The 22,592-nt window shown below is 40.1% G+C and overlaps 1 protein-coding gene across 20 annotated transcripts in view; it reads left to right on the top strand.

Annotated features, from left to right (window-relative positions):
* Window positions 1-22,592, top strand: part of TENM4 (teneurin transmembrane protein 4) — a 1,564,491-nt gene that overhangs the window by 1,207,811 nt on the left and 334,088 nt on the right. For all 20 annotated transcript variants that reach the window (XM_074535017.1, XM_074535019.1, XM_074535018.1 and 17 more), the window contains 2 exons: window positions 11,540-11,828; window positions 16,248-16,517. In XM_074535017.1, the coding sequence (XP_074391118.1) occupies window positions 11,606-11,828; window positions 16,248-16,517 (493 nt within the window). In that variant the 5' untranslated portion in view covers window positions 11,540-11,605. The remainder of the gene's footprint in view (window positions 1-11,539; window positions 11,829-16,247; window positions 16,518-22,592) is intronic.

Raw genomic sequence — 22,592 nt, 5'->3', positions numbered from 1 at the left:
CAGACATGATTGCTAATAAATTAACATTTGTATACTGCCTTGGAAATTGTGAGCTTAAATATAGGTTTTTATTAGCTCATATCCTGGCAAAATATTTCTTTTATACAAATTACTTTTTGTAATTGAATTATCCCTTGCGATTTTTAAAACTTACGATGTGGTTAGACCCCTGCTATTTATCAATCTTCTCTGCAAGAGTTTGCCAAGGTGGGAAGGAAATTGGTAGAAAATTTATTGCAAAAAAGTAGATAAGCATTTTACTTTAGGGTTCTTTTATGTCCATGGTTCCAACAAGCCTAATAATCTTTGCAAATCATTAGCATGTTATAGCCCAGAATCCATCCTGAAACTGTATGATCTCACCTCATAAGTTTCTTGTTAGACTCCTAGACTCTCTCAGACATCTTCTTAATAGTGATATGTCTCATAAATTATTTATTGAAATGACATGCTTAAAAGCATCAAAAAAGACCTTTTACTTGGCTGTGAAACAGCTGGAGAATGGTTATATCTGTTTCTCATAAAATGGGCCCAGAAGGTTAAATGCCTTGTCCAGGATCACACAATAAATTAGTGGTACAGCAGGGCATAGGAGAAACTGGTGCTGTTTCCCAGAGTCTTGCTCTTGCTTCTCAGCAGTAGACATAACTATCTCTTCATCTCAGCAACTGTTGCATGGCCCAAAATGAAGGTGATTTACTTGCTACTGAAAACTATGGTTTCCATCTCTTAAATTCTCTTATTATTTTGACATTGGTGGAGCTGGTAACCTTTGTGCTTTGGGTAGGCTTTGTTGTTTTTTTATCATTTCTCAGAATATAGACTTTCCAGAGACAGACAGTCACCGATGACTTCACATGAAACAGGATTCAGAGACAGCCACTGAATAAGGTTCCATGTGTTTTCCCAAGTGTGATCTGATAGGTCTCCATGATGGAGGCTGTTAGTGAGTTTTGCTTCATTGTCTTTTACTTCCTAAGGCATATAAAAGATTGTGTTTGTTGCATCCATTTGAAACAAATAGTAATAATTAACATTTATATATCACTTTTTGCTTTTTAAGCACTGCTCAAACACTAATTACTCTTGGTTTAGTGTAAACTAATGTAATCCAACTCTGTTTTGCAATCTACGTGCATCTTTTGTCGACTGAGAGCTAGTTCAATTACTTCTAATCTTTGGTCTAGCTAGTCAGTAAAGGTGTGACTAAGAAGAGACATTTACATCTTCAATTGCTTTCTCCCCTCCTCAGCTCCTTTATTTGCTTTTTCTTTTTCTTCCCACAATGTCTTTTTGCTGAATATTCTTTAAGATGGATTCCTTAGCATGGCAGCAAAGCTTTTCTTCAGCAAAAGAGTGGGCCTTTCAACTCATTCTGTTAAATGTTATCAAACTTGTTCTTATAAGAAAGATTTAATAAGTCATTCTGTCTTGCCACAGAAAGTCAAATATAAGATATTTTCCTATGACAAACCAGAAGATTTATCACTTAGTCTCTAAACTAGTGATCTTAATACCAACAGTGCAGAATTCATTTTTCAGTTTGTACATGGATAAACCCCTTAATCTCTTATCTAGCATTTTACCAACTGAAAGATGATTAAATTTCATTATTACTGGCACAGAATCCAAGAACTCCAGTAAACAGGCTTCTGATGTGCAAACAGGAGCTGGGATTTGTGTAGTCTGTGCCACTGACTTCCTGCATTATTTGGTCAGGTCACCTCCTTTCTGTTGGTCTGTCCTGCCTGTAAAATGGGAGAGATTAAAATGGACTTGAAGGCTAAATCAGTAAGAAATCTGAGTTTTTGCTGTGTGTTAAAAAAAAAAAAAAAAAAAAAAAAAAGAAAAGTAAAAATAAACCCTACTGTTACTCTGTTAGATTTGGGCAAGTAGAAAAGCAGCATTTTGCAAGAATAGAATAAATGTAATGTTTGATTTTTTTTACCTGAACTACAGTATCAGTTGTCATTACCTTGTTAAGATCCCTCCTTAATGCACCTTTCAGTCAAGTGGCATTTATACATCTGGAAGAGTGTATTGATGTCTGTTTTGGAAGGTGATTGAATCACAGAATCATGAAAGATTTGGGTTTGAAAGGGACCTTAAAGATCATTTAATGAGCAGGGACACCTTTTGCTAAACCAGTTGCTCAAAGCCCTAACCTGGCCTTGGACACTGCCAGGGATGGGGCTGCCACAGCTTCTCTGAGCAGTCTGTGCCTGTGTAGCAGCACCCACACAGGGAAGAATTTCTTCCTTATAGTTAATCTAATCCTATCCTCTGTCTGTCCAGAGTCATTCCCCCTTGTGCTATCACTCCATGCCCTTGCAAATTGCCCTCTCTAGCTCTCTTGTAGCCCCTTCAGGCACTGGAAGGTGCTGTAAGGTCTCCCTAGAGCCTTTTCTCCGTATCCCTGTACATGCAGTGCTAAGATGCAGCCCAGCAATCAGGAGTAAGTCGTCTTGCATGTGCTTAAAATCTCTTCCTAGAGGTGATACTCCTCCTTTTTATTCCAGTGAAGGGGCCCTTTGTTTCAGAAAAAAAACCCAAAGACTTTCTATTTCTAATTTACTATTTTTACGTCTCTCTTTTTTTCCCCATAGACATTTTACTTAAGAAAAATACACTTCCTACTGCATAAGCTTATTGTGCTGTTGAAAGTGAAGCTCTGGACACAGTAGGGGTTAGACTGATTAATCAGTCCCTGGCATCTCTCAATGCACTCTGATTATCTCACAGAGAAATCCTAAAATGAATCAATTCATGAACCCTTGCAGTATTTTTTTAGAGATAATTCATGTTTTAATAAACTTAGTTTGGAGTTCAACCCTTTAGGGAATTTTATCAGAACAAGAAAATAGGTTGGTTTCTCCCCCCGCTAAAGGAAGGCAAGGAGAGATTACCCAGTACCACAGCATCTGTGACAAGAGCAGGGACATTTTTACATGTGATACTGCAGTAAGACAAGGACAGGTTGGCCTTGTGACTAATCCTGCAGGAGTTTCCTGGGTTGCTTACAGGAATTCAAGTAACTGGATAAGATAGTTGCCCTTGCCTGTAGAAGAGGGATGGTAATACTTTTTCCCTATTCTGAGTGTCCTGCCTCATTAGGTAAGAGCTTCCCCCTGCTGCAGGAAGCTTTTCATCTTATTGTTCTGCAGTGTCCATAGAATTAGTCTTAATAAATAGGCAGATACAAAATAAATCTGTCCCTAGCAATACTTTTTGAGCATAGTTCTAAGTATATTCCTCCAAATTCAGTTGAGCTTATGGCATTCCCTGCTATTCAATGGCAGTAGTGAAAGGCAGTGCTGTCCAAAACTACTTTTCTATTTTCACAGTCAAGATAATGACAAAAAGGAGAAAAAAATTCAGATCTTGGAAGTTTTATACTACAGGTCTCCTTGAATTCCAGCTGTCATCCTGTGAGCTGCTCAAACCCCAGGCTGCATCTGAAAGGTGTAGAACAGAGGATGCTCTGAACTCTGTTTCAAACAGGAGGTGCACATCAACGTGATACCTTTGCTGAGGAATATGGATACAGGGTGGTGGCTGCAGGCAGAAAAGGCAGACATGCTTTCTTTACTAAAAGAGTCTCAGCCTCCATTCAGCTCTTTTCAGAAATAATGTGTAATAGCAAAAAGATACATCTGAGAGTGGGTATGAGTTCAAAGCCTCTTTTCTTATGGAAAAGGCTGATGGTTCATCAATACTCCCATGAAAAAGACCATAAACAGTGACTTCAAATGAAAAAATTACTTGTTCACGCCACACACAGTGACATTGAGGCACTGCGCACAGGATGTGGTGAAGGCCAAAATTATTTAGAGTCAAATGTGATTAGGCAAACTCTCTGAGGACATACTCATGAGGGACTGTCACACCCAGTGTTCCTGCAGAGAAATTCGCTGAAGTGGATACAGGTGAAAGATCAACCTTGATTCCTAAATTCACAACCACTTTCCCCTTTTTGTCTTCCAAATTGACTGCATCCAATCCATACAGGGGTAATAAAGATGGATAGTTTCCTTATTCAATTTGTTGACAGGAAAGTAGGGATACAGAGCTAGTGTATTTAGGCATGGGAATTCACTTACCTAATTGTGGAATAAAGAGGTTGGATGGCACAAGGTGTGCATGGGAATTGTCTTGGGATTGTTGCTGCATTTTCATTTGAGTCACAATTTAATTACAAAGACGTCCTGTAGACCACAACAGAACACTGAGAATTAGACACAAAGCTTACCCAGGAGTGGCTGTAAAGCTTAACACCCTGAGTGAGTCCTGTACCAGGCTTTTCTTGCTGTCTAAGAGATGAGACACTGGCACAGGGTGCCCAGGAGAATTGTAGGTGCCCCATCCCGTAAGTGTTCATGGACAGGTTGGAAAGGGTTTTGAGTAACCTGGTCTAGTGAAATGTGGGGGCCCGAATATATGTATTGTTATGGAGAGAGTCCCTGTAAGATCTGTGTGGGTCCGAGTTACTCCAAACGAGCTACAGCTGTGAAGGCCTTAGTTGGGCAGCAGCTGTAGCTCGTTTGGAGTAACTCGGACCCACACAGATCTTACAGGGACTCTCTCCATAACAATACATATATTCAGGCCCCCACAGTGAAAGATGTCCCTGTCCATGGCAAGGAATTAAAAGCAGGTGATTCTTAAGGTCCCTTCCAAAACAAAGACATCTTATTTGTTGTCATGGAATCCATTCTACAGTTCTGTGACTAGAAATTATCTTTTTTTTTTTGTTTGTTTTGGGGTTTTTTGGTTTGTTTTTTGGTTGTTGGGGGTTTTTTGTTTGTTTGTTTGTTTGTTGGGGTTTTTTTTGAACAAACAAACCTGAGGCTATGTTTTTATTTTCCGGAAGAAAAAAGAAAAATTCTCCCAAACAGATTGAGAAAGGCTGTGCCAAGGGCTTTCACCTAGGAGTCTTGAGACACATTCAAAAGTTTGTCCTGACGCAGATGAAGGACATAAATTATAGCTTCCTGTATCCCAGGTAAGAGCCCAAATTAGCAAAATGTGGGTAATGGAGAAAGAATGGGAATACTTTCAATGAATACCAGCATTTTATGTCACCAGTTCTTTGTCACTCTTGAGATTTGCTGATCATATACCCAAACCTTGAGTCTGACAAAGACAGTTAGGAAGAATTTGTAGGCTGATCATAAAAGAGTGTACGTGGTCAGGCTGTATCTTGCAGCATTTATTATTTAAATGCCATTATGCACTCTCTATTAAATTTAGGTTCTGAAGAAAACCCACTTCATCCAAGAATGGCTAATAGACTCATAATGAGAATTTCAGTATAAAACTAAGATTTTTTCCAAAGTAATTTCCATTTTGAAGTAAGCCAGAGTAGGGTTCTGATGGCTGCAACTGCAGACTGCTTATACTTGACAAAAATCATTCAAAAGAATTTTTAACTTCAGGCCCTAAAATCTTCCACTAGCACAAGTTAAATATTCCAGCCCATGACAGAAGACTTAGGGAGTTGCAAACCAGAAATAACTGAGATAATTGCATTCCAGCCTCCTCCATGTTTTCCCACCACTACTGTTTCAAACTTTCCTGGGCCTCCAGCTTAATGCAGTTTTAGATTTATTCATGAAAAGGTCACAAACCACATCTTTTGGACAAGGCATTACCAACTGTCTCGCAAGTCTCTTACCAGCAGAAGAAAGGCTTAGTGGTTGAGACCAGAAAAGGGAGGTTTTGTTACCTCTTTGAGTACTGGATTGAAGCCAAGCAGTATTAATTCAACTCTTCATTCTCCTCCTCTCTTGTGCCTGCTTCTTTCCTAAGTCTTTGCCAAAAATGTGAGAGGATGTTATACCTATAGCTTAATTTATTTATTATAAAGATCTCTTGGGGTTTTAACCTCTGTTATAAATCTGAAGCTTAAGGTTTAATAAAAAACACAGGAATCCTTTATGGTATGGAAGAATCTCCCAGAAACATGGCAAACTGCATCACACTGTTTAAGCCACAGTAGTGTATTTGCTAAGATCAGATCATTGCTGACTCTGATCACCAGGCAATACCAATTTGATTTGAATAACCCCTGAGTACATGCTGAAGTATTTGCTGAATGCATCAGAAAGAACTTTCACCTCTACATTTATGCCAGCTTTGTGGTTTAGATGAGGTAGAATGGGAGGTAATATCTTAGACAATTTTTGACAAATAAAAATGACCAAATAAGATTGCTCAGGTTCAGTATTTTGTATAAAGAAGGCCAAGTTGATGATTTCAGGCATGCATTGGCCACAGTTTTTAAAATTAATTATTCTACTATGCTTATGTGACTTGGTTCTCAAAAAAATGAAGGGCTCAGTACCAGACTCAGCCTTGGAGATGAAGTTGCTGCCCTGAGTTGTGTTGTTTTATTCTTGTACCGCCTTAAGCAATTCGCTTTGACTTCCCGTGGCTCATCTCTTCCTCTTTAAAGTGTAAGTAAGGATACTTGCTCACTACTTACCAGCTTTAGGTCTTAGTTAATGATTCGATTTGTGCAGCCCAAAGGAGGGAATATAAAATTAAGCTTACTGCTCAGCATCCTATGGCTGTGCTCATTCTACAAGGGGCAGCAGCAATAAAAAATAGGGAAAAATATTGCCCTAAGCAGTGAAATGAGATTGAGTTCAAGAAGACAAAAAACATACCTTGACAAGTAAAATAATATCATTTTTGCATAGGCAGTTTTGCGGAGGAAAACAAATGAGAAGTGAAAAGTAGTCCTTTTGCTTCCTTCAGCACAAAAGTGGAGGTGGAATCAACCCACCAGAGCTCATGCACACGTTTTCTTGCAGACAAGATATTTCACTCTTCCAGCTTTCTCATCATCCTGTTGCCATAACTATATGGGAAGTACATAAAGCTATCGGTACTGTTTAAACCCTCACATTTTGACAGAAAATTGGATGATATGACATGGCTGCCTCCCAGAACAGGCACTGCCTATCACCTTGCTGCTAATCTCTGTGATAAGTGACCTGCAATGTAAGTCAGCTATCAAAGACCACCTGTCCTTTTTGCTGTAAGCACCACCCAGCATATCACTCTGTGGTGTCACACTCCCTTGTCTGGTTTTTGATTGATGCAAGTTTCTCTTTTGAGCAGTGACTCAGAAAATAAATCATACCCCTTGCCATTCATTGAGTGCGATTCTGCAGCACAAAGCCGGTGTGGTTAATCAAAGCTCCAAAGAGCAACAAAAACCAACAGAACTGAGAATGAGGAGGAGAGATATAAAGGATGAAACATCATAAAAAGGATTGTTTGGGAGCCAGCCAAAGCAAAAGCAAAATAAAAAGTGCTGCAAATAAGCATTATGTTTGCTGCACTACTGCACCAGAACCAGAATGCTGATTTTTTTACTCCACTCCCTGACATGTGTGCAGGGATGTGAGAAGGATCCCACACTCCTGAAAAATATAACTATATCAAGGAATCTGATTTTACAGGCTTTTACTTCTAAGTAACCCTTTCTGGGGTCAGTGGGATTTTTCTGAGTAGAGTAAGTAAAGACAGAAGGATGCTTCTGTTGTGAGCTGTACTCCAGATCAGTTTGTGATTCGGCTGGGATTGGATCTCCATACACAGAAGGCTGCCAAAAATACGAATGGCTACTGCAACTAATTGGCCTTAAAGTAGAATTTTTAAAAAGGAAAAAAAGGTGAAATTTTATATGTTATGCAGATAGCAGTATGATGAAAGAAACAAACAGAACTAGAAACACTGCATTATAGGACAAGAAAGTCCTTTCCAAATATAAATGATTCAGAGCAGAAGAGTTTTGTGTTTTTATAGAGGGAAAATGAACACAGAAATTGAAAGGTCCATATTAGAAAGCCTGATTTTTTACATCCAGTCCAGCAAGTTCATGGAAGCTTTTAAAATTATGAGGAGCAATCATGAGCTAAAGACGGAAAGAAACTGGTGGTTGAGTATGTAATTGAGACGACTGTGATTCTTTGTGTTTGTCATGTGCCAGAGAAGTCAGGAAAAATGTGAGGTGTTGATGGCACTTCTACTTGTAGCAGAAGTAAAATCTAGACACAAGGAGTAGCAGAAAAAAAGAATAATGTACCACAGAAAAGCCATGAGGCAAACTCTCTGACAACAGAACTCCGTTGAAAGTAAGGTATCTAAACCATCTGGGAATTAGGCCATAAAACTGAGATGACAAGAACTGCATGTCCATGGAGAAGTGCTGGAAACTTACTTAAGTCAGGTAAATGCAACAGTTCAGTCTTTAAAAATAGCTTTAAAAAATCCTTCATTATGTTTTATGGAGGTAACCTTTCTATTTGGAAAGTCAACCCAAGTTGTGAGGGAGAGAGAAATAAAAAGTTGAGAGGAGTTAAATTTATAAAGACATGAATGAGTTGGGAATAGAAACACTGTTGCAGAGGAATGTGCATATGGATGGTGCAAATTTACAGGGCTATTTTTGATGAACTGTAGGAGAATTTTCAGTTTTTCAGCACCTTTCCTTACAAAAAGAAAACCCTTCATCTGGTGGGAATTCAGTCAATTTCCTCATGTTTTTTTGTCATTTCCTAAGTTGCAAGGTTACTAATGGTAATTACAGACCCTGTTTGTACCTTGTGGCTCTAGCAGTGCAAAAAGATTTCCTTGGCACATGTTACTATCCTGCTAGAGGATTTTGAAATGACCAGCCCTAGGTAGGAATTGCTACAATACTCGGGAGCAGACAGAAACCACCTTTCCTCATTTCTTTCTTAGAGAGTAACCACTTCTCACTCACATTCTGCTATCTTCATCCTCCATAACAATAAACCACAATTTCAGTGTTCATTATAGCGGCTCACAATATGGGCTTTGTGAAGGAGCCTGTTTTAGGGTGTTATATTCAAAAGTAAAACAAACCTGCTCCTTCTAAGATTTTCAAACAGAGATGCTATAAAGGGGACAAACGGATTCAATAACAAGTGTAAAAAAAGTCACAATTTTTCAAGCCAAAAAAATCTTTTTTTTTAGAAAGAAAGGGGAGATGACAGTGCACTGAAAGGCAATCAGATGCTCTATTTCTTTTATTTCTTTCCAGTGTGAAAGCACCAATATGTTTGATTAAAGGAAAAAAAAAATCTCTTATTTGGTAGATCTCATACATGCTGCTATTGTTCTATAGCACAATGCAATCTCCTTCACTATTGCTTCTACATTCAGGCCTTAGTTTTGTACCCTTACTGTGCAATACATTTAACATGTCAGGTTTGGCCCGTGAGGAATCCCATTTGCCTTCACTGTAGTGCATTTACGTGAATGAATTTAAGTCAATGAGTTTGGTGGGTTTAAAAACATATTTGAAGTCAAAGTGGTGCTCAAGTCTCTGTGGATGACTTAGATAAAGCTTGTTAAAGACACTCCTCCTCCTCCCTCTCCCTTCCTAAGTGTTCAATAGTTTCTATGCATTTTTCTGACAAACAGAATGTATGAGCTTGGTCTGCCACCATCTCTGGAATACTGGAGAAAATTGATTTTTTTTTTTTTGTTGTTATAGTAGTGCCTTAATTCCCAGGAAGAATGCTACAGAAGCCATACAAGGTGTTGGAATTGGGGTGTGTCATTGCAAAGTTGGTTTTGGAGGTGTTTTTTGGACTAAAACCGTTTAGCAGTTTTAACACAATCAGAATTCCAGAAATAGGAGAGACCCAAGAGTGCAACCCTGCTTCTTTGCCCAGCTACCAGTCTGCCTCATGGCCTTCCTGTCATTCTTGCTTCCTCCTTCAGTCTGTCTTTGACTCCAATATTTTTGTAGTTTTGCTTGTGCCAGACAGCTTTTCAAGCAAGAGATTAATAATAAAATGTTGTCTTCAGGCTTCAGTATTACTATTATGATTTGTAAGTTATTTTAACCTGTGCTAGGAGTCTCCCATCCTTCACACATCCTTTGTTTAAAACTCCTCAGTTTCAAAACCCACAAATGCTACGTTACACCACATCCCTTTAAGCTGATCTACAAAGCTCACAGCGCATTCATCCTCAACTAGTGCACCATAGCTGTGAGAGGGCAGATGTAGATTTGGTATTAGGAAGAAATTCTTCCCTCTGAGGGTGGTGAAGCACTGGCACAGCTTGCCCTGAGAAGCTGTGGGTGCCCCATCCCTGGCAGTGTTTGAGGCCGGGCTGGATGAGGCTTTGAGCAACCTGGTCTATTGGAAGCTGTCCCTGTCCATGGCAGGGAGTTGGAATTAGAGGATATTCAAGGTTCCTTTCAATCCAAACCATTCTAGGATTCTATGATTCTCTGAAATCCAGGACACAGCACCTGAAGCAAGTCTAGGATCTGAGTTAGGATGAGAAAGATTTGATTAGTACATCCAGGGTTTAGCTTTTCAAGAAAGAAATGCCAACAGAATGTGATTCAGTTCTTGCCATACATTTCCATATGTATTTAGTGTGAAAAATACCAGGAGCTGATAGGTTCTTTCTGAACCTTTTGCTTTCTGTTTTTAAATGCTGATGGTAAACAACAATATCCTGGGGTGGCATTTAGAGAATAAACTTCTGTTCTTTAGCAGTCAGGAGGATTCAGTTTCAGAGAAGCTCAGCGCATAATTACAGATTTTCCATGTTTGGTTTGTGTATTTTATCCTTATTTTTCCTCATAAACAAGTTTAGATACTAAAAAATATATTTTTCCATCTTGATGCAAGGCATTGCCTTTATTTTTTCTGTTTTCTGTTGCATTTAATAAACTTGAAGTAAAAATACCATTTATTAGTTATTTTGACAAAAATATTTTTAATACATTTTATTTCTGATATCTGTTTTCTCTGTGTGCAGATATGTACACTTGTATTGCTGTGTTTATATATACATTGATTTTTCCACAGAAATAAATCCCAGGCCATGTTGTTACATGAAGCAGAACACTGTCATTTATTTACACTTTCTCAGCTCTGCTTAAGTTTTAATATATTTCCAGCTGAGTAAAGATGAGCCCTCTGAAAAGGAAGACATTTTTATGCAATTTCCATCCACATTTCACTCCTTCAGTCCTTCTATCTCCCTCTCCTTTCCCAATTGCCTTCTTATACCATCTCAGACTTTTGTTCATACATTCTAACCTCATGATCTGTGGAAACGTTTTTGAAACCACAGGACAGCATTTTTCCAAAGCCCTCCAGTTGCCCAAATAGAGACATTTCAGCATTACCTGGTTTCCCAGAGATTAGATGACTGATGAATACATGCCTCCTTGAGGTGTCTGAATCACTTCCTACAGAAAGAAGACACACAATATCACAATCAGTTTCAAATTCCCAAGTGGATGTCTAGTTCAGACAGATGCAGGTTGGTGCATATATGTATCCTGTTAGCAGTGGCAATTATTAAATGAGTCACACATAATTGAGACTTTCTTTTTATTGGTAATTGTTCTAAGAGGGTTTTTCTGGAATCCATTAAGTAACATCCCTTTTTTTCAGTGTAAGAATGTATAAAGAAGGCAAACTCTAGCCATTGAGTGCCCAAAGGCATGACATTTTTGAATTCTCTCTTTCAGGTTATTCTAATCTGACCGCCACACAGACGTCATTATTTTAATGTTGAATACTCAGACAAGGGTGCCATGGATGTAAAGGAAAGGAAGCCGTATCGATCTCTGACTCGGCGCCGTGACACTGAGCGCCGCTACACCAGCTCTTCAGCCGAGAGTGAGGACAGCAAGGCACCCCAGAAGTCCTACAGCTCCAGCGAGACCCTGAAGGCTTATGACCAGGACTCCAGGCTGACTTACAGCAATCGGGTCAAAGACATGGTGCACCAGGAGGCTGATGAATTTTGCCGAGCAGGTGGGTGCTTTTCAGCTGATGCAGCTGTAAGCAGCATGGGGGAATCAGCTGAGAGCCAGAGTTGAGTGGGAAGCTGCCTTTGAAAGACTCTGAGGCCAAAAGCGTGATGTAAGAGAGAGACTTAAAGAGAGTGGCAGAGATCACCTTCCCTGTATTGCACTGTGTGCAGCCCAGTGTCCTTAAGTGGCATACTCATATCCCACGTGCATGAGCACTTACTAAGACACATTCTCGATGACTTAGTCTTTCTGTCTGCAGCAGCACTTTGCCACTTCCCACCATGAGACTGGAACCCCGTGGGCGCATGCTGCACAGTACTGATGTGGCATGGAATGTTCCTGCCTGCTCAGGAGAACTTTCACTGTGTCACATGTCTGCTTGGTCATGAAGGAAGTCAACAAGGATGCTGAGGCAGGAGGCAACAAGTGGAGAGTGTCACTGTCCACACTGTCCATCTGGTCTACAGCAAAACCCAAGAACCCTGGAAGAAAGGAGACAAATGGGTTCCAGGTGGAATGACCCCTCTTGGCATTGTACACAGTCTGCAGGCTTTAGGTTTGCCTTGGGGACATACTGCAATGTTAAAGAGTAAGGAACGTCTTTAGGACTTAGAGGAGCACATTTAGTGGATCTGAGTCCTGGTATCTGAAGGTGAAGATATGGAGTTTCAAGAGTCACCACAGACTCCACAGTTCTAACAGAGATTTCAGATACCCTGAAGTCAGTACAGTTACCATTTTCACTGCTGTTATTGCCTGTATGAGAAAGATTTCTGTCCCCTACTATAAGACTCATCTTCATTTTTCTGTAGAGATGTAGTTCAGATTCCAGCCAGGACTTCACATAAATTGTTTGTAGAAGTCCATCAAGAAAAGCATAAAATGGTAAAGTGAGTCAAATAGAGTAGGCAGCATTCCAGAAAATGGACATAAACTAGCCTAATCAGAGTACTCTGAGCACATCCTCTGCAATTTGGAGAAGCTGATTCCCCAAAAGGAGTACATATAATTACACTCATTAAACTTGGGGGCTGCTTGATTTTTCCTTAAAAATCATGCACTTGTGGTTTGGTGCAAGACTCCTCTTCAAGGCACCCACAAGCAAAATGATTTGCTGAACTATCTTCATGCATATGGCTTTGGTGTTTGAGTTTCAGAATAGCTGCAATAGGCAATAATCAACAAAAGGGCCAATAGTTGATCTAAGTAACATTGTGACATCATGAAAGCAGTTTCCCTCTTAGCAACTCTGAAGTACTTCATCCCCTCTAAGGAATGTATGACATTATAAAGAAAAGGAAACTTTTTAGGTCATTGCATTTGCTTATTTGATACAATATATTCACCATGCAGTATAGATGTGAATTAGTCCAGGTCAGCGGTTTTCAACTTGGAGGTTCATGAGGCCATGCAGATCTATGGACTTCTCCTAAGAAGTCCACAAAAGATTACTTTTCCTGAAAATCCAGTCTGTTGGCAGGGAGTGTAATTTTTCTATACACAGGCTCATGCTTCCCTAGGAAAATTTTGAAGGTACTGAGAAATAGTAAAAATGACTGGTCAAAGTAGCTGAAATTCATTGAAAAGTTAAGATTAACCATGTCAGAGCACCAGTTCTGTCTCTGATATAACTCTCACAAATGGCTACACTTAAAGCTTTCTCTCAGTTTATCCTGAGGGTCCCAGAACTGGCCTGAGGAGTGTTAACAATTATCCCAGACCTTCTGTGCCACATTTTTCACTGGCAGTAAGCCATGAATGGACCTCTCTTTGTGATGCTGCTTGGCTTGAGGCCAACTGAAACCAAGCCTTATTAGCCTGCTTGACATCAACAAGGCAGAGTGAATTTCTCTCCTGCACTGGTTTGGAAGGCAGAGGAGGGAAACATTTCAAATTGACCAAATAAATTCAGTAAATAAACAAGTCAGCATTTAAATGGTTTTAGCTAGAGTGAGTGTCAGCAAATGTGCAAGTCAGCACAGGAGAAAATAGACCAGATCTGAATTAAAAAGTCTTGGATATTTATTATCCTCCTTTTATTGACTTGAGTTCTTCCAGCTTAAAAGGCAACAGTGAGCATAGAATATGAAAATCAATGCATCTGCTGCTGTTTATTGCAAATAAATTTGATTTTGAGTTAATTGTAGCAGTCATTTTTCATAATTTATGAGCTGCTGTTGCTGGAGAACATCAGTCATGTTGCACATTGATGTGTCTGATGATGCTGAGTGTGGCTTCTTTCAAGCAAAGGTGGAACATGACATCAGAGACTCAAACACGTAAGGAAAACCAAAAGATGTATTTCAGTACTCCACAGGGGATGGTTTAGAAAACCATGGCCTTAAACATAAGTTGAAACTAGAAGAGAAGAGCAAGGTCTCTGGGGAGATACAGCTTCCTAGCATTTATAACTTAGATTGGGTTTCTTTGCTTCCTTATGCCATGAGAATGTAGAGGACAATCTCTCAAACCACTTTGTAATTATGTTAAATTATTACTTTGCCACAAGCTTGCATTGGGCTTCCCAAGCAAGGGTCAGGCAGAGGTGTGAGCCCCATGCAACCTTTTCTGTCCACTCTGTCTGAAAGCATAATCTTGTTTGGTCAATTAAAAAGGTGTGAAGTTCATGAATCCTTTATGCAGTTGGAGTGTTGTCAGCTGCAGATCCGTAACCAGCTGAATCTGCATTTTCTCCTGCAATCAAACAGCTCATTCTCTGAGCTATACATGAAAATGTTGTCCAGTCTCACTATTCACCTTGCATTCAGATATCTTTTCTCTGTTCACTGTGAGCTATAAAGTCAACTGAAAAAATGAAATGAAAAAATGTAGTAAAATAGCATTTACTTTTGGCCACGTGTCATCTGATGCATGTGTGCTCTAATATGAGAGACCTTCCCCAATCATCAGGGTTCAAGGACAAGCTAGCGTGTTTCCACAAATATGAAACCATACTCTGGAAAAGTAGAAAACTGACTGTTTCTGTTGGATACACATTTTCTACCCTATGATATTTGACATCAACAAACAGAAATGTGAGAAAAACCACACAATTATGGGTCTTGAGAAAGGAGAAAATGATAATTCAGCTTTGGATACAACTTTGAGATCCAGACTTGATGAACAGATTTCAATAATGAGTAGTTATGAACTTCAGTGTTCAAAGGAAGGTTAGTGCCTGGAGATTGTGCATTCAGATTTATCTTGTTGAAATATGCCTGAGCTGCAAACTGCTCAGTTCTTTAATCCATCCAAAGCATAGTATAACAGAAGCAGGGGTTCATTGAGCTGTATAAATGCACTGTGCAGCTAAAGGCACTCATGACTGGCCAAAATATTTTCAAGATATTCAGGGTTGAAAAATAAATGCATGCCTTAATAAATAAATGTGGATTAAAGTTGCTCTCCCCAGCTTCTTGTGGAACTTCCCAAAGTGTGCTAATATTTGAAACCTTATTCACATCCATTCAGTCTGACTTTGAAGCTCTGCAGGTAACTAGACATGGAGTCGAGGGTCACTTTTCAGGTCATATTTTTAGTCAGCTAAACAATTGCATCTATTTGTGGCCAAATAACCTCTATCAGAATGAATAGCTAAATGTGAGTCAAGGTGTGAGTGGTCAGCACAGGGAAAGTGAAATCACCAAAGGAAATTTAAATCCCCGATATGTAATTTCAGAATTTTCAATGAGCAGAACTCACTCAAATTGCCTATTGTAGGGAAGTTGTCAGGTGTATGGTAGGACTTTTGATCATTGCACGCCTCATTTTGCTTTTCTCACAAGAAGATTACTTTTTGCCTCTCCTAAAGTATTGCACCATTTCTACATCCGTTTTTGGTTTCAGACTTGATGATTTCATTGAACATGCCCTGCGTTTTTGACAGGTTCCAGAAGCAGGAATCCAGCCACTTTTTAGTCCTGGCATGTTTGAAAAGAGGTTGTCATGAGGTGAGGACTGGTGTCTTCTCCCAAGTAACAAGTAATAGGACAATAGGAAATGGTGTCGAGTGACACTATGGCAGGTTGAGATTGGATATTATGAAAAATTTCTTCAGTGGAAGAGTGGCCAAGTATTGGAACAGGCTGCCTACACAAGTAGAGGAATCACCCGTCTCTGGAATTGTTAAAAAAAAAGTTTAGATGAGATGCTTAGGGACATTGTCTCGTGGTGGACTTGGACTTAATGGTTGGACTCGATAATCTTAAAACCTTAATGATTCTATGATTCTGTGGTCTCTTGGTCTCGTTCAGAGCAAGACCATAGAAGAAGGGTATCTTTGGTATAATGTTCCTGTGAGTTACTGTCACGCTGCTGTGTCCCACATGAAGGTAGAAGATGAGCACTTCAGCTCTTGACTTGTGCTACATGGCACTGTGCTGTATTAAAGAATAACCCAGCTGATGTGTTTTTCTCACAGGAGCCAACTTCTCTTTACGAGAGCTGGGACTTGAAGATGTGACACCGACACACGGGGCTTTGTACCGGACCGACATTGGGCTGCCTCACTGTGGCTACTCCCTCAGCGCCGGCTCAGATGCGGACACGGAGGCAGATGTGGTCATGTCACCCGAGCACCCAGTGAGGATCTGGGGACGCAACACCAAGTCCGGGCGCAGCTCCTGCTTGTCAAGCCGGGCCAACTCCAACCTCACCCTCACCGACACAGAGCATGAGAATACTGAAACAGGTAAGTGGTGACAGTGCATGCAAGTGCCAGCCCCGAGCTCTATAAGGAATGTCTCTTCCTACTACTCCACCTTAATCTTCCTTAGGTTTAGTGATGAGGTTTTTTATCAGACTCCATGAAAACACTCTTCTAACAGCCCCAGTCGTGGCCTTTTTACTGTCCTACAGAGTCTTTGTTAATGAACTGCTGGAGAAGCTCCTACTTATTTATCACTGCGACAGAGATCATTAAATAGCTGTAATACTCTCCCTGCTTTTTGCAGCAACCTTTAAGAGGGAAGGCATTTAAATCTCCCCTCCTCTGGCCAATGCTACTCTTATCTTTGCTCAGATTTTCTGGGCAGATAATTTTCTTCTCTTCCTTGCTGGTTCCTTGACAGGGGCCGCTTCATTTATGTAAATTGGCTGACTGCTCTCTGAAGGAAAACGATGGTGAAATATTTTTAGAAGCCTTTTTCTTTGTGTGAAATAAAAGCTGAAGGTCACAGATTTTTTTATCTCTGTAACTTTGTGTCCCCAGCTGCAGGGATTCCTGCGTGCCTTTTGTAGGTCTGGGAACCTTTTGGTCAGCAGTTCTGCCAAGCAGTGTAGGAGAAGGAGAGGGGACTTTGATTCAATTGCAACTTGACCCAGGAGTTCATCCAGTCCTATATGCCTTTGCACCTTTAATTCAATTATAGCACAGCCTGCTTCTTGATATAGCTGCTGCGTGCAAGTCATTGGTCACTTGTGCTCGGCGCAGAAAGCTCATGTGAAATGACTGTATCACTTGTTCTTTTCATGCTTTCTGCCAAGGTACTGTAGTGACAAATGATGATAAGTTTTCCTCTGGAAGCCATGACAGTGAGACATACACCACCCACATGATTTTATGTTTAACTCCAACAAAATTACAGTTGAAGCTTATTAAGTTTCTACTCAGAGATAATGATATATTAGGCAGAGTTCAAAGATAAATGGTCTTCTGTTCAAAGGATGTACAGAAGAATCTTTTTTAATTATCTTTATCATACTTTTTAAAAGATTCATAGTGTAGTGTCTTACAAGCAGACACATAGTGGCAGGTTGCATTGTTTTCCTTCTGATCCTTGTGTTTTGATGAAAAATCAGAGGGATGATCACGGTCAATTACAGTTTTGCACATTCACAAGAAATTGCTAGAAAACAGCCAAAAGCAAGCGCCTTGCACTGCCATCCCATTCTCCTCTATCCAAGCTTTTTTTTTGTGCTTTCCATGTGATGTATGAGCAGCTGCAATCCTATCCCATACGTTTTTTCTTTCCATGCCTACTAAGAAAAGCAGTATACAGAATTCTAGGTTGGTTCCCCCCCCCCCCCCCCAGCCCCCCCCTTTGGTCTTAACAGAGAAGAATTGCATTATCTGTTGGAGTCTTTTTCCCTGCTCTCTACACCTGCAAAGGCAACTTTGTACCTACAGATCACTTTCAAATGAAATTATACTAGAAACAGCCCAGTAGCAACTTCACGTGCCTTGAAAGGCTTTACTGAAAGTAATCACAGAGGGAGAAGGACTCATGTCAGGTTGGAGACAGCCTTCAATTCCTCTTTCCTTAACTTTAATGGCACACTAACCATTTGTTGAACCATCACTTCATAGCAGCTAGAAAAAGAGAACTGAGAGGTGGAGAACACACAATGCTGTACAAAAGTAAGAGTTTCCTTGGAGCCTAGGCATTTGCAGTCTTAGATGTTGGGTGTTTTGAATGACAAAGGCTGTATCATACTGAAATCAAAAGTCTGTGTAGCACAAATAAAACATAGATTTCTGTGGTGTCCAGTATGTAATAGTATTGTTCATACTGACAAAAAAGAGGTGGTGGAGATTAAAGGAAAACATTAAGATCCAAACTGTGCTGGTGATGAGCTTCATCTGATGCTTAGACTTTCCTGGGAAGATGTCATAGACATCAGACCATGTTCAGGTCAGAAAAACTGGTCCAGAACTGAGAAAAAGTTCACTTTAATATAGGGACTGTGGTTGAATTGGTAATACAAACATATGCAAACAAATGTTGCAAGGTAGAAAGAAAAGAAGGTTAGGGAAAAGTCTTTTAAGTAGGCAGAATTTGAGCATTTTCCTTTGTAATTGCTTGGCACAGATAAAGGCATGAGAAATCTTTGTGCACAAACTCCTCACAGCCTGAGACCTACTGTAGCAGCAAATAAGGCCTGAGATCCTCTCAGAAGCTTTTTCTGCTGAACATAAAGGCGTTTCCTCCCTCCTCACTGCACATAAGTAGTGTTTCTCTGGGCTGCTAGCTATCACACATGCTATTTTGAGAAATCCCAGATTTATAGAAGAAACATTTTCAAGAAGACATGAAATTTTGCTAATGGCAATGTAAAGTAACATAATGCTATGACTCAGTTTACAGGATGCCTTTATGAGCCAATATTAATTGTTGACAGTATTGATAGAAGTTATAGCCTTTAGCGGAAGTCAATATGGACTTTATGAACCTGCCATCAATAGAAGAGTTTATGGTACTCATTAAACCAACTTCTCCAATGAAGGTCAAAGTCAGCAGTTTTTATGCTGTTCATTATTTATCTAAAATAAATAATCAGAATTTCCTTCTGATGCTTGTAAATCCAAAGTTGTCAAAGCACGATTCTGCCAAAACATTTATTGTGTTCCTAGAAAAGGAGAGGAGTCACTCCCTTGAAAAGTAGGTTTGTTTTTATTTCGGGAGTGGTGATGCCTTAAAGGAACAGATATGCTGCTCAGAAAGGACAGTCACAGTCTGTCCCTGTCCTTAAGGAAGTCTATGAAGTGCTCTGGTTTCATGGCGTATTGTAGTCCATAGATCGCTTAAACAGGGAGCTGGCATGGAAAGCCATCCGTAGCTTTATCTAAACTGTTATGAGGTTTCCACAGAATCCCAGAGGTGTTTGGGTTGGAAGGAACCTTAAAAACCATCTAGTTCCAAGCCTCTGTCCTGAGTGCTAAGGGTCACCTTCATTAGGTTGAATGCTTCTAGGAGGCCAAATGCTTTTAATAAGTTGAGAGTTTATTTTCACTAAAGAGCTGAGTTATAACTCTAGCATTGCCCTGAGCTCACATCCTGCCCACTCAAACAGCCTTGATGGCTTCCCCTCCAGTGGGCAGTGCATTTCACTTGACCTGGACAGTCACTTTGCACAGTGAGGGGACAGAGGCACAGCTCATGTTGCTGCATCTTGCCTGGGGACAGCGCCATCATTCTGTATTGCTGATGTAGCAGGCACTTTTTATGCCTCAAGGGGTTTTCTGCAGCATGATCATGATCTGAACTGGAACTGTGAACTCCCATTAACAGTTCAGAACCAAGCACAAAGGGCATCTGGTTCCTGGAAGTCTAGGAGATTCTAGGAGAACTTCTTTCCTATAGTAGATTGCACTATTTCTCAGCAAGACTGATTCGAGCAAAAGAAGTTCCTGAAGTGGTCATTTGGAGTGAAGCCTGGAGTTTCCTGGCGGTACCTTAGCTAACCCTGAACAGGATTTGTACTGAGCCAGTAATTGTTTACCATAGAGAAGAGCACATTGAAGAAAAACGAGGTAATAGTCTTCCAGAAATTGCCTTATTTTTCAGCAATTTAGTCACATAAAAAAAAAAAAAAGCAACCCAAAAAACTTCTAATCATAAGAAAATCATTATAAAAATAGAGTACCACAGGAGAATTTAAATTGAAAGGCATTGCTGAAAGTCTCTGGTCCCTCTCCTGCCTAAAGCAGGGCTAAGTTGGAAGTCAGGTTGGGTGACTCAGGGCCTTTTTCAGTTGCGATTTGAGAATTTGAGTATCTATCAGAATGGAGAGGCCACAGCTTCTATATCCTGGCTCTGGAGGTGACCACATTTGCTGTGGACAGCTCTTTTTCTAAGAGCTGGTATGGATTTCAACTGCAACTCATGTCCATTGCTCCCACTGAGCACCTCCAAGAACGGTCTGACTCCATCTTCTGAACATCATCCATTGAAAAAACAGTTGAAAGACAACATCTAGAGTCTCCTCTCCTCATAAACAGTTGGAAGGCAGTTTGGCACTGGAAGAGATCAGAGTAGTCTGAGGACTTCCAGTGCTTAAAGCTTTTAAGTGTAAACTAGACAAAGATCTGCTGAGAAAGGTCTAGACTAGATGCTGTCTAGTGTGGGTTTCTGTGTGGTTCTCTCAAGCATCCCTCTTTTTCCAGTTTCAATTCTTGCAGCACTGCTGCGCCTTTTTCCTCTGGGGCTATGCAGGACTATTCAGGCTGGGCTTTTGTACTGTCTAGGGGACTCCTAACGTGTGGACAGGGACAGTGTTTGTGTGCAAGCATCCAGGAACTGGGCTGTGTCTATTTCCTTTGGATCTGTAATAGAGATCTTAATCCAGATCCACCCAAAGTATTATGAATCATGTTGGTAACCCCTGGACAGATTTGAACTTGAGAGATAGGCAGAAAATGCATAAATATTCCAATATGAAACCCCTACCCACAAAAAAACCTGAAAAAAACAACCAACCAACCAAACAAACAAAAAAAAAACCCCAAACAAAACCCCACAAAAAAAAAAAAAAAGAAAAAACAATTAAAAAAGCAAAACAAAAAACCACTACCAACAACAAAACCAAACCACTTTTTTCTCTACCTTCAGTAGATAATGAACCTAATCACCTTCAGTGATAATGAACTTAATGGTTTACTCAGTACAATCATTACAGGGTTACCATACACCTGGATCAACAGCATTTTTAAAATTGGTCTTTGTGAAAGTGGAGTTGCAGCCCTTGAAAAACAAACAAACAAACGAGCAAGCAAACAAACAGTACAGCACAATTTTCAGGTATTCCAAAGAAGCCATTCCAAACTATTCCAAACTAAGGATTTACTTTAGTTGTAATCTGGGCTCAGCGTTCATATCCACCAAGGCAAGTAGTTGGTTAAATATGAGAAGAAACAAGAGACAGGAAGCAGATTTTTTTATTAGCAGGACAAATCAGGCATGATTAATGCTGTGAGGAGTGGCTTGATGTTTCTCTTTGCCATCATCTCTTCCTTGGAAGAATGTGGGCAGTATCAAATGGCCAGAAGGATCTCACAGACAGGATGATTAGCATCAGATGGCTCAAGACAGTTCAGCTGAGTTGAAGAGGCTCAACTGTGATCTATCATGTAAAGAAATTCTTGCAGCAGAAGTGTAGCTGAAGTGTGACTTCACCACACTGAAAGATGAGTGGATATGAACTAAAATTTCAGATCTAACCACCCAGGAAGCCAAAATTCAAGCTTCAGGACCTTTTCTGTCAAATTGCCCTGTGCAACTTCTTTCCATCTTCGCAATTTAAAGCCATGTGGAAACCATCATCCTGCAAAAACTTCTTCACCCCTTCTATGATTGCAAAAGGGTTTACTGCTGGACTCCAATCACCCATCTAATGATGAATTGGATATAAGTTTGATCACCCCAACACTTCCACCATAGATCTGTTGATCATCTCTGTTTAGGATGTACAGTTTCATCTCAGGGTTCATTTATCTTTAGCTTCACCTCTCAAAGCACCAGTTAGTGCCAAAAGTGATGTGGTGACTATAGTAATACAGACACTTACTGATGAAAAGGTTTAAGAGCAGCATTTTGGACCCACATCCTACAAAGAGGAATAATTTCCCTTGTGTCCCATCCCTGGAATTGTTCATGGCTAGCCTGGATGTGGCTGTGAGCAGCCTGGTCTAGTAGAAGGTGTCTCTGCCTTCCCAGGGCATCCCAGAGGTTGGAGCTAGGTGGCCTTTAAGGTTCTGTCCAACTCAAACCATTCTGTAATTTTTTTCCTTTAGTCAATGCTGTTCTGGATTGCATTTAAATGAATGCATTTAAAACTGCCAAGCAACAACCAGCTCAATCTCCAGACATGCTCTCCAAGCCTTACCAACTTAACAGAAAGGTAGTAGGTATGTTACACTTAATTTTTGCTTTCTCATCAAATAAATTGCCATTCTGAAAAATTCTGATAGGCTGTTGTAAAACTGAAGCATAGTGGCAGTCAGGAACTTTAAAGCTCACATGATAGCTCTGCCTCCTCTACTATCCCA

Source organism: Zonotrichia albicollis, chromosome 2 (genome assembly GCF_047830755.1).
Source record: "Zonotrichia albicollis isolate bZonAlb1 chromosome 2, bZonAlb1.hap1, whole genome shotgun sequence".
NCBI lineage: Eukaryota > Metazoa > Chordata > Aves > Passeriformes > Passerellidae > Zonotrichia > Zonotrichia albicollis.
This window is presented reverse-complemented; position numbering and strand designations above follow the sequence as displayed.